Here is a 13424-nt window from a genome sequence, read left to right as displayed (position 1 = left end):
TGTCACGTCACATTGTACAGATACTGTGAAGCCTCATAGAAGCTAAGAGAAGAGGGTTCAAGTGAGCAGCCCCATGTAGGCTACCGTAGTAGTTAGAAAGGCACAGGAGGAACTTTTGACTGAGTATTTGAAGGAAGAAGCTGATCTGTATTATGGGTTAACCCCCGAGAGGTATGAATGAGACAGGCCTAAATAAAAAAATGGGGCACTCCACAATTATTTTCCCCATAATGAAAAGGTAGAGACCATTGATTAACAGCTTTTCTGCAATGGTTGTTGTGGCTTGTTTATCACTGATTGCCCCAAGGGGTCATACATCATTTATGGGGATAACATGTTTACTGTTGTCTTGCTTTTAGGTCAGGAAGTTTGCATACCAGTTGGCAGTAGACAATAACTGTAAACACCCCCAGTCATGGGTTGAGAAATCCATGGAAGGATCTGAATGGTTTTCAGGCTTCATGAAACGCCATCCAAATCTGTCCATCAGAAGTGCACAGGCAACCAGTTTATCTCGGGCCACAAGCTTCAATTGTCCAAATGTGGAGAGATTCTTCAAGAAGCTTGGACATGTGATTGAGAAGCACAGCTTTGATGGGAGTGATATTTGGAATGTGGATGAGATGGGCATCACAACCGTCCAGACTACTAACTGTGTAATTGCATGCAAGTTGGTGCGATGACATCAGAAGAGAGGAGTGTCCTGGTATCAGTAGCTTGTTCTGTCAATGCACTGGGAAATGTCATTCCTCCAGCCTTCGTCTTCCCATGTAAAAGACCACTTCTTGTGTGATGGACCGTCAGATAGTGTTGGGTGTGGTAATGGCTCTGAATGGATGCAGGAAGAGGATTTCTGCCTCTCTGGCCTCCTCCCCAGCTGATCAGCCAACCCAACCCTCCACCTCAGCTAACCAGGCAGCCCAACCCTCCACCCCAGCTAACCAGCCAGCCCCAGTCTTCTTTCCAGTTGACCAAGCAGGCCAAGACTTTTCTCAGACTTACTTGACCCATCAGGAGGAGAATCAGCAGGACCCCAAGTGCTCAATGGGGTTTCAGTCCATCTGCTCTCCGTCCATTTCCCAAAGCAGGACCAAGGAAGACTCCCAGTGAGAAGAGAAAGAAGAGACCACCAGAATTCCTGACAGATACACCTGTGAAACAGGCACTTGAAGAGGTAGAAAAGAGGAGCACTGGAATAAGTGTAAAAAAAAGCATAAACCTGCCATCTGGAAAGGGGCACTGTCAACTGTGACAGTGACTGAACCCTTATGTGACACATGCACATTCAGGAATACAGTCCACACACAAACACAGCAATTGTTTTTGTGCTAAATTTAAAGTTTTAGAAGAAATATGTTTTTTTGTTTTTGTTTTTTTTTTTGTCACTTTTAAATTGTTCACTTTATTCAAAACGGTTTTTCTTTATTCTTCAATAAAGTTCTTATATAAATATTTTGAGAGGTCTAGCACGAGTTGCTGATGCTCAAAAAGTGTTACTACCAACCCTGGTCTCGCCTACAGACTCTGACAGTACACGATTTCAGACGCAGGGGTAGATTTCCCATTAAAACTACATACAGTACAAGCCATAAAAAAAAAAAAAAAAAAAAAACAAGAGTATGAAATGACTAGTCAAATAAGTGTAACATTTCATTTCACAATATTCCAGAAGAAATCCTGTTTTGTGCTTTTAATTATTTAACAGTACATTATGTTATTTGTTAGACAGACAGAAAAATCACCATATTGTAAGTCACTTTATTTAATGTCTACAAATAATTGTTTTTTCTCTTTTTATAGTGCTCATGCAGAAGTACATGTGATCTGAAAGATTACCAGCTGAGAAGTGCATTCTTCACCAAATACAGTACATACTCTGACAGTACGCAATTTCAGACGCAGGGGTAGTATGAAACTTAGAAATGATGTGAATATGAAGTCATGTGAGGGCTTCTGGTTTAAATAAATCATAAATCACAAATAACAAAAATATTATTTACAAAATGTTAGAATATACCATCTACCCACTTTCCAGCAATAATAAAAACACGCAGCTTTGAAATACATATTATTTGAATTCAGCCCATCGGTCAGTTTGACGTTTTGATCTTCTATTGGTCACACGTCTTCTCGTTATCAGGATTCGCAGGTCAGAGTTTGCCAAACTTGAACTTTCCTCTGCTGCGTTATGCGAAATTTGAAACCTGCATTTGGATGCATTTGAATTGGAGTGAATGGAGCGCAAAGTGTAGTTTGGCCACCCCTTGAGTGTGGTTTGTTGTCTGTACAGCAGTGCATTGCCTTACAGCAGGAGTTCTGCATACTGCCCCCTGCTAAAGGTAAGCAATGGTAGGAATATTCCTTATTACTATCCGGGGACATGATTAATTGCATTATTATAATTTTATTTTACACATTATTATTTATATAATTAATTGCACTGAATTAACACATTATATAGACAGCCCTGGTATTTATGATATCTTTTTACTGAAACATGTTGTAGCTATGTACAATTTTAGAGTACAAATTAGTTTCAGTTTGCTGTTAATGGGCATTAAAACTTAGACATAACATAAAAAGACATCATTTTGGCACAATTATAAAGAAAATAATTACAGAAAATATGACACTATTACGTATGCACTCTAGAGCTCATAATATTATTTCCTAAGGAGTAAGAACAAGAATAGATAAATACATTGCAAAAAGAAAAATTAATTTAACCAAAGCATCTGATGTGGATATCTTCCAAAAGGAACCATCAGAGCTCTAATGAATCCTCTGAGGAGAATTTCTACTTTATTACAGTTGTCATGCAAGTTTAAAAAAGTGGATCCACTGACTTGAATTGTCAATTGTTACGCAGTCATTCCTGTTCTGTGTTCAGAAAAATCACTATTATATGCAGATGTGATACAACGTCAGGTGATATTTTCCATTAAAACTACATACAGTACAAGCCATAAAAAAAAAAAAATAAAAAAAAAAAAAGTATGAAATGACTAGTCAAATAAGTGTAACATTTCATTTCACAGTATTCCATAAGAAATCCTGTTTTGCACTTTAGTTATTTAGTACAGTATGTTATTTGTAAGACAGACAGAAAAAGCACCATATTGTAAGTCACTTTATTTAGTCTACAAATACATTTTTTCTTCTTCTCTTTTTATAGTGCTCATGCAGGAGTATATGTGATCTGAAAGATACCCATCCTCTCAGGATCAATTATTAATAAATGTATACATCAGTACTGCCATTCTTGAACAGCGTCAACTTACAATAAGCTAACTGCATTACTATAAGAAGAATTTAAGTAATTCCAGCATGTTTTGGAAGTACAGCATAGAATACAGTACGCTCATTTAAAAAGAAATTGCTAATATTTAAATGTCAATTTCTAAAGCTCCTCCATGAGATTCAGTAATACTGTCTGCATATTGCAGTACTCTAAATACACTTGTACAGTATTAACTATTTAAATAGCAAAAACATGCCAAATATAAAAGATTCATCTTTTTCTTCAGTTATATTTTACAAAGACATTATAGTTTGTCATCTGTTATTAAAAACAACAGAATTACGATCCATTCCTAGATCGTTTAAAAATCTTTATATTAAAATAGGTGATAGTATTTATAAAACAGTATTAGTTAGGACACAGCTCTTAAGAATGCTTTCAGTGAAGGTGTGATCTGTGTCTGATCTAAGGAAAACAAACATAATGGGAGGGCTGTATTCTTTGAGAAAAAAAAAAAAATTAAACGTAATACTACATGACAATGGAAATAAGAAAAAGTTGTGAAATAATGAGCACCAAACACTTTAGATACTTTAGAATGATGTGAAATAAAAACAAAGTTTTTATTTTATTTTATGGTGAGAAGAATGATGCACATGAAGGTGTATAAAATGTGTCTGAGCTGAAAGGGTGACAAGCTCCATTTTCAAATAGTATCAGTTTACACTTATTTCCAAATATCTTAATTGTTTTCCGCATGTGCAAACATTCTCCTTTGCTTACAGCTTGCATCATGCATTCTATCCTAGAGAAGAGCACACACTTTGAAAGACAAACACCTTCCCTTCTGATATTAATAATAATTCAAATTATAGATCATGGCCTAAACATTCAAGGCACTTTGGGGTGGCTACGATAAACTGTGATGTGGGTCTTACAATAGTCAGTTTGTCTCTAGAGTCATTGAACGATGCCTTCAATAATTATAATTCTTCATATCCTTCATGGCACAAATTGACAGTGCTTCTTTGTCACTTTAAACAATTTTCAGTAAATGGCAGGTTGTTTGTGGTCCTGCAACAATAACAATATTATGTCATGTGATAAATGTGAAGTGACTCCACTGGGCTTTTCACACTTGAAATTGTTACCAGGTTATCTTGTTCCACATTTCACACTTAACCCTGGGTTAGTATTTCACACTGTATACCTTTTTGGAAGCAGAGTTTCATAACCTGTGCTTTGGTACTTAAACACTGTTCCAAAATTACAAGTAGGGAACATTGCTTAAGCCAGAGTTAAAGGGATAGTTCACCCAAAAATGAAAGTTCTCTCATTTACTCACCATCCCAGATGTGTGACATTCTTTCTTCTGCTGAACAAAAACAAAGATTTTTAGAGGACATTTCGCAGCTCTATAGATCCATACAATACAAGTGAATGGTGACCAAACCTTTGAAGCTCCAAAAATCACATAAAAGGGTGATCCGTGCATTGGCATCCTTCATGCGATGGAGCCATTGGAGCGGGGCGTGGTCCAAACAGAGGGTGAAGGCCCTCCCAAGCAGGTAGTACTGGAGGGTGAGGACTGCCCATCGCACTGAGAGCTTTCAACTGATGTGCAACACGGGGCGCTCCTCCCCCTCCACTACCTGGGATAATACAGCCCCCAACCCCCTGTCTGACGCATCCGTCTGCAACAAAAAAAGGGAGAGAGAAGAAAGGGGAATGCAAGAGTGGCCTGCCGCAAAGTGCAGCTTTCATCTGCGTGAATGCCTGCTGACACAGCTCCATCCACTGGACCGGATCTGTTGGCCCCTTTTTAGTGAGATCAATCAGCGGGCTGGTGATGCTCGAATAATTAGGCAGAAACCTATGATAAAAGCCAGCCAGCCCCAGGAAGCTCCTTTTTGGTCTTAGGTCTTGGGCAGGCTGCAATTGCTGCAGTTTTATCAATTTGGGGCCACACCTTCTCATGACCCAAGTGGAAGCCCAGATACCGTACTTCTACCCGCCCAATTGCACACTTCTTTGGGCTTGCCGTGAGTCCCGCTCGTCTCAACGACCTCAGGACAGCCCTCAGATGCTGCAGGTGCCACTGACAATCATTACTGTAAATAATGATATCATCCAGATAGGCAGCGGTGTATGCAGCGTGCAGTCTGAGGATTTGGTCCATGAGCCACTGAAATGTAGCTGGAGCCCCGAACAAACCGAACAGAAGCGTCATGAATTGGTGTAATCCGAACGGTGTGGAAAATGACATCTTTTCAAGGGACATGGGAGTTAAGTGGATCTGCCAATATCCCTTTGTTAAATCCAGTGTTGAATAAAAGTGAGCCACGCCTAACTGATCGAGCAGTTGAGTCATTGGGTACGCATCAAATTTAGACACCGCATTAACTTTTCTATAATCTACACAGAACCGTACCGAGCCATCACTCTTCGTAAACAACACCACCGGGTTGGCCCAGTCACTGTGAGATTCTTCTATTACCCCCATATCTAGCATGGCCTTTCATTCTTCCTGAACCACTTCTTTTTATGCTCAGGTATTCGCTAGGGACGACTGCGTACCACTACCCCTGGAGTCGTCTCGATAAGGTGCTCAATGAGATTTGTACGACTGGGAAGAGGCGAGAACATGTTGGAGAATTCTCCTTGCAACCTGGCAACCTCCGTGATTTGTGACGATGAGAGGTGGTCTCCACAAGTGGTGACTCGATTGGTGGCTTTTAAGTTTACCTCCGGTCTGAGCTCCTCTCTCTCCGGAACCATCATCATCAAAGTCACAGGGACCACCTCTCTCCATGGTTTTGGGAGATAGAGTTGGTAAATTTGACGTGCTCCACCTCTATCCATTTGTTTAACCTCATAATCGATTTCCCCGACTCGCCGTATGACCTCAAAGGGCCCTTGCCACTTGGCGAGTAATTTAGAGCTCGATGTGGGGAGTAATACAAGGACTTTTTCTCCCAGTGCAAATTTCCATCGCCGAGTACCCCTATTATACAGCCGGCTTTGATGTTCTTGAGCCTGGAGCAAATTCTCCAGTGTTAATTGCCACAGCTCTCAGGCCAAGAACGTATTGAATTTCTTTTTTCTTGTTTGAAGGTTCCTCCTCCCAATTTTCCCATAGGACATCGAGCACGCCATGCGGTCTACGCCCTTACAATAATTAAAATGGGGATAACCATGTGGAGGCTTGTGGGACCTCTCGTACTGCAATTAATAGGGGATCGAGCCACTTGTCCCAATTTCGAGTGTCTTCATGCACGAACTTACAAATCCCACTGCTTCCGGATATCACGTTGTGTAGTTCACCAGAACCAACACAAAGCTATGCCCGTGTGCCGTCCGCTCTAATGGCCCAACAAGGTCCATGCAAATTCTTGATCAATGGAAGGGGGTGCAATGGCGCTCTTTGGGTGGCCGGCGGATTCAACAGCTGACATTCACGGCATGCTGCACACCACCTGAGAACATCCCTGCGAATGCCCAGAGGGAAATCCCCTGCAGGGAGTCCTCTAAGGGCTGAACTGAATAGTGATGGGCACTAAGGGGTAATCGTGAATATCCCCATGCACACACCTTACCTTCACCCACCTCGGATTGAACCAAGCTTTTGTGAATGGAGCTTTGATTACAACCTAAATCCACCAAGGCTTGATATGTACCTCCCTTAATACTCACAGGTATCTGATACGCTCCTGCTCGATCGGGGCCAGCCTGTGGGGGAGAGCAGAAAGGGTTAGGGGAAACCAGTGGGTTGAACGTCCTATGGGACCGGGGAACCGGTTTTGGGGTAGGAATTCCCCGTTTCCAGGGAACAGGAACAGGATGAGGGAAAGGAGAGGGGCAGGGGGAGGGGGAGGGAGGAGAGAGAGAGAGGGAGAGAGAAGAAGAGGGCTCGTCAGCCCCCAAATATGCTGACATATGGTCCTCAGCCAGCTGGACCACTCCATCCAGTGACGCCGGTCAGTGGCACTGGACCCAATCTGCTGTCCCTTTCTGTAGCTGGGGTGATGAACTGCTCAAGTACCACCAGATCAAGTAGCTCCTCGGCGTCGCAATCTTCAGCCAGCATCCACCTTCGGCAGGCATCACAGAGCTGTCGGGAGAAGGTGAACGGGTGGCCATGCTCACAAGCATCAGTGACCAGAAGCACTGGCGATGCTGCTCCGGGCTATGGCTGACCCGCTGCAAGATGGCTCTTTTCAGATCCTTGTACACCAGGAGATTGCTGACCGGAAACTGATGGGCCGTGAGTTGGGCTTCCTCAGTCAGCAGCGGCAGTAGGCAGACCGCCCACTGGGAGTTCGGCCACTTCCACGCCTCGGCCGTCCGCTCAAACAGCTCGATGTAAGCCTCTGGTCATCTTGTGGTCCCATCTTAGCGAGCCTGGCCATAGTCGCAGCTGGGGTCGCAGTGAAAGATCCCTCCTGGAGTACTATGCTCCGTAACACCTGCCAATCCTCTGCTTGAACCTGGACCAGCGCTGGAATCGCTGCTCCTTTTCCCTGCGTAGCTCCAGAAGGGCCTGATGTTGAGTCTGGTGGATGCTGGTGAGGGTCTTAAAGATTTCGGCCAGCGGAGAGGACTCTATGACGACATATCCTTCCTCCAAACAATCCAGGGTTTCGGCACCACTGTGACAAAGTCTCTGACTTTCTTGAGTTCTTTCTGTAGGAGGAAACGGGAGCCGGGTAAACAATCCAATGTGAGTTTTATTTCTACACTTTTCTGCATCAATCAACAAACTGCTTTTTAGCACAACATAAAATGCATGAGCACACAGTCAACATGGTGCGTCTCTCTCTCTCCTCCGGCAGTCTGGACACCCTTTTTTCCCCCCTCCAGCTCTCACTGAAACACAGAACAGCTGTTAGAGATAATTTCCCACAGATGTCAATCCTTACCATTCTCCTTCTCCCGGCCTCACTCTCCACAGATGTCGCTCGGCCACACCCACATCATCACACTCCACTTTCACTTTCAGAATGTGAAAGTGGAGATTTATAGTAAAAAAAGGACTTAAATATTGATCTGTTTCTCACCCACACCTATCATTTCGCTTCTGAAGACATTTAACCACTGGAGTCAAATGGATTAATTTTATGCTGCCTTTACTTGCTTTTTGAACCTTCAAAGTTCTGGTTACCATTCACTTGCATTGTATGGACCTAAAGAGCTGATATATTAAAAATCTTTGTTTGTGTTCAGCAGAAGATGGAAAGTCATACACATCTGAGATGGCATGAGTAAATGATAGAGAATTTTCATTTTTGGGTGAACTATCCCTTTAAATATGGCCTCAACCCTGGGTTAATTCATATTCATAAATATTTAGGGTCACCACAAGGTCTAAAATTCACATTACCCCACATAACCTGTCAAATCAGTGTCATTAGTGTCTTATGAATATAAAAACCAAATTGTATATGCTTAAAATGAATCATTTTAAAGGTGTTCAATTCTTACAGTATGTGCATTTTAGTACACTTGTAATGCAATGGTGCTACAGAGTACTACTGAGTTATGTAAAAACTTGTAAATGTTGCCCATTACATTTTCTCCACATACTGAAATTACAGCAGGCTTTCTGTAACATAACATAAGCACATGCAGATAGCAGCACTGTGGTACCAGATACTGCAATAATTGAATATTTTATTCAAAATCTGATGGCCTTTATGGGTGCTTTCATAGACAATTTATCTTTGCTAAGGTACAAGTCAATCCTTTAAAAAGAGAGAAAATCAAAAGAACTTAGGGATGAGAAGTTTAATCTATGAGGTTGAGCTAAAATTCAGTCTTGTTGTCAACAAGGCAAAGCCCTAAAAAGCATCTGCCAGTACACATTTGTGTCTCTATACTGACAATCTAAACAATCAAGATGTGTTTCCAAGGCTGAATCTTCTATTTTAAGCATACAGAAAGAAGAGAACCAAGAGGTAGATATTCTTGTTCTTGAAAAGCATGTTTAAAATGCCCAAAGTAGCCTTTCAACCTTTGCAAAAAAAAAAAAACTGAAGCACACTTCAAAACAAGAATAGACACTGGCTTCATCTACAAATAATTCAATTACAGCAAACTGCCCTGTGCGGACACAGAGGCCAGAGATTTCCATCATTTAAAGATTAATCACTTGCAAAAATAGATTTAAGCATGCACAGTACCTCACATTCAGTATGCATTTTACATCAATACTGAACTGTCAACCTATCAAGATGTCAAAATGCATCCACAGTGGACACAACACAAATGTATTTCAATCTTAATTGAGTAGCTTTTTTCATCAAGGATATATGACATATTTAGTGACTTAAGCTAAGGAATATCAGAAAAGGGCAATGTAAACCAGTGTTCCACCCAATTTCAGGAAAACTTTCCTCAGTCACTAATTATTCCAATATGACAAATACGATATTTGCATAGGCAATATGGGATTAGCCCTTAAAAAGTGTTTCCTGAATTCTTTGTACGTATATTTCATAATTCTGCTGAAAAGAATTCAACAAACAAACAAGAAATTGCTACTCCTCATAAACCCTCAGTATACCTGCATACATCTCATTTACAGTATTAGACTTCAAGTAGATCAAAATAAACATTTAATATTAACAACTAGATGAGAAAAAATAAAAACCTATGTATAACAAGAGGTAGTGGAAAACCAATTAAAAGTCTTCAAAAAGGAGACCCTGTCCATGCAGACAATGCTCCTATAACAGCTGTTATCTGATCACTGTGAAAACTCCTAAACTCTCTCCTAAAGTCTGATGGATCATTAGCAGCAAAAATGAATAAAATTTAATTAAAAACAGACAACTACTCTCAAAATGATAGTTCTTTCTAAATGGGACACAATTGAACATTAACTGTTCTTACATATGCTAATCTGTAATCATTTTAATGTCAGGATTTACAGAACTTTGAACAACACTAAAAATGGTGCAAATATTAGATCTTTTGTCTGGTCAATTTTCTATTGAACAATAGATGGACTTTAAAGACTCTTTGAGATATACGTAAATACTCTGTGGCAGTAGCTAAATGTCAATCAACAACTCATGGAATCATATATAATAGTTTTATGACTTGGTTTACAGTATTTATTTAATAATGATCCCACAAAACTGACAATTGCCTGCAACAAAAAAAATAGTACTAACAGGACTAATTTCCTTGCCTTATGTGCCACAACTATTTGTCAATATTGAGAAAGGACTTTTTGAAAGATACCTTAGGTAAAATTAAACATTTCTGAACTCGAATCCTTTAAATAAACATATCATGATCATCTCTATTGTTAAAACATTTTAAACAAAACTGATCCACATCTGCTTTTATGTGACCCATAAAAATCTTAAAAATGCACGTTAGCTCAGCTAGACCACTTTTCCCTGTCAAATGTTGGACCGCACAGATTTTTCTTTTATGTACTGATTAAAATAGTAATATAACATTAATAAACCCAGTTTCAAAACACTTTAGATAACATATTACTGATTTCTCCCCCCTTGAAGATAGTTAAACATTTTGTCCATGTGTCATGCAGGGTCTTTCTGTTTTAGAGCAAGACAATTATGATTTATTGCTCATTTCTTTAATGACATGTTTTTTTTTCTTTTAAAACAAACAAGTAAATTCCATAACTTTGCTTTAGAAATTTTCCCATGACGGTTCGCTGCTTAAGTGTTGTAAACTACAAGGTAACACCTATTCTGTTTGTATTCCAACATAAATCAAGGACCTACTCACATTGGCTGATGCTCACATACACTGAAATTTAAAAGAATGATATCTATGCACCTGGTAAAGTGACAAAGATCTTCATTTTAATCTGGTAAACCTGCAGAGTGAATGGCACTTAACTCTCAGAGCACCAATAAGAAAACCCAACAACAAAAAACTTGATCAGTATTTACTCAACAAACGTTCATTCATTGGCACAATATTTCATGGAAAATGTGACATTTTGAGGCTGGGTGTGGTGACCAAATAAAGTTAGTTTAAATGCAATTCACTCTTGAATTACACATCTAAAAAGTGAGATAGTGGTTTAACACAGCAATATTTTAAATATCGTGTTTCCATGCACTGGCTGCTGCAACTGCAATAGCACATAAATGTCTAGAAAATTTAACAGCAATAATCAAGTTTGAATCCAACAACACAGAGCTGAAAAGGCTGTCATTCTTAAGGGTCACAAGTCTAAACCGCTAAAGGAAATCATCTTCATAGTATCTTCAACATGATGAAAGCCACAGTGGTTAACATCTTATTTGGGTTGAGTATTGCAATGTGTACATGACACAACAAAATAAATGAGTGCTGGAAAAAAGTATCATAAAAAGTTGTACTTTTTTGTTTGTTTCTTTGTTTTGATAACCTGCAGTTTGTCTGAGCTGTGAAAGTGAACAAGACTGCTCCGTATTTTAGCATCACTAAAACGGCAAAGTCACAAAACAAAACATGAACGTTCATTTTGAATCAGAGGCAGAGAAACATTTCCCTGAAAAGCCTTGCTGATGGATTCAACCACCTTGTGTGAACACAAATCAGTCCACAAAGACATTTTACCCCAAACCTAACTCTTCCGTAACGTCACCTCTGAGAAAAATGCAGTTCTCTTATCACAGTAATTTTAAATAGACCTAGTGTAACTCTCAAAAACAAGGCATAGTGTTTACTACACTTTTGTTTAATAAAATAAATTTCTTTAAAGTGTAAGACAATTCAAAGTTCTTTTAAGAACCTCCAGAACGTTGGTGAATAATTTTCAAGCAATTCTCTTTCAATTCAGCGAAGCTTCCAGCCCATGACAAATACAGTACCAGTGCTTCTCTCGTTTAGTAATGGACTGGGAGGGGCTAGGATGACTCACATAATAAACTGTGTTGTCACCAGCATCAGCAGCTTTTGTGCCCTTATTCAGTGTTGAGGCATTGTGATTTTTGCAGAGAGAAAATGTTCATGATTCATTTAGCTGCCCAATCACAACACTACTAGCTAGCCCTTATGTTTCCCAGTTAAAGAACTATCAACACACAAAAAAATTAAATTAAATAAAGAGTATGGACAGCAAGACGGCGATTACACTTCCCCATCTTCTCCTTAAAAAACAATTGGCACAGCTAATTTCCCCTTCACTTACAAAAGTTTTACAATGTTCTATCCCCATGACAGCATAAAAAAAGTTTTTTTTATTTATTCAAAAGCATTGTATTCCGGGCTTGAATGTCAAACTGGAGTAAATTCCATAACCTTGTGTCATGCAAAGAACAGGTATTCTAGCTTAATATCTACTGCATTTCTATTCGTTTTTCCTGTAAAAAACCCCCAAAACAAAACATTATTCAGCTGTCCTCAGACATGTGAGGCATAAAAGTCGGAAAGGATCAGGTAGCAATAATATGACAGCAAGAGAGGGGGAACAGGTAATAGTGAGGTAAACAAGAAGAGAGAAGAGAAAGGCTTTGAGGATTAAAGAGAAACAAAACAGGTGAATGAAAAAGACAGGTTGAGAGTAGGAAGTATGAATCGGTCTGTTTTCCTACATCTTTGTCTGTCACAGTTGCCTGAGCAGCTCACATTGGCACTTAAACAGAACTGAACTTCAGGGTCACTAGTGGATGTTTAGAATTGCTTAACTACTCACTCTCCAAATAAGAAACATCACACCTTTTCAAAGTGGCACCTTGGGGCTTTTTTGTCTCAAGTGTTCTTGCTGAAAGCTAGGGGTCTAAGAAGGCTCTCTTGCTGTTAAGGAGATCCCTGTAAATAGATGAGTTGAGGAATCGGGGAAAGGAGTCTCTGTGCATGAGGGTGTAGATCTGGAGCTGGGCCTCCTCATACATAATACTGCTGGGTTCTGCCAGGCTCTGGTTAATGCCTTCCCGCACCCGTGAATCCAAACTGACCTGCCGGCCAACAACACAAGAATAGTTCATGTGACTTGCCCATCAAAAGTAAAGACATATTCATAAGATTTAAAAACAAAAACAATGCATCTCTATGAATTCAACATAGAGTGTGCAAAAATGTTTTTTAATTCAGAGGCTAGGTCAATTTTTCCAATAGAAAAAAAAAAATGTTTTCAGCAAAGAATAATGAAAATGTTTGAACGTATTTAAATGTTTAGGAATATACAGTGCCGTTCAAAAGTCTGAGTGAAAAT

At 39.7% G+C, this 13424-nt stretch overlaps 1 protein-coding gene across 1 annotated transcript in view; it reads right to left on the bottom strand.

Annotated features, from left to right (window-relative positions):
• Positions 1 to 3117: 3117 nt before the first annotated feature.
• LOC127411830 (regulator of G-protein signaling 17-like) overlaps positions 3118 to 13424 on the bottom strand; it is a 62320-nt gene continuing 52013 nt past the window's right edge. The window contains exon 6 of the mRNA XM_051647646.1: positions 3118 to 13167. Within this exon, the coding sequence (XP_051503606.1) occupies positions 12982 to 13167 (186 nt within the window). The 3' untranslated portion in view covers positions 3118 to 12981. The remainder of the gene's footprint in view (positions 13168 to 13424) is intronic.

The sequence above is a fragment of the Myxocyprinus asiaticus genome, chromosome 21 (genome assembly GCF_019703515.2).
Source record: "Myxocyprinus asiaticus isolate MX2 ecotype Aquarium Trade chromosome 21, UBuf_Myxa_2, whole genome shotgun sequence".
In the NCBI taxonomy this organism is placed as follows: Eukaryota; Metazoa; Chordata; class Actinopteri; order Cypriniformes; family Catostomidae; genus Myxocyprinus; species Myxocyprinus asiaticus.
This window is presented reverse-complemented; position numbering and strand designations above follow the sequence as displayed.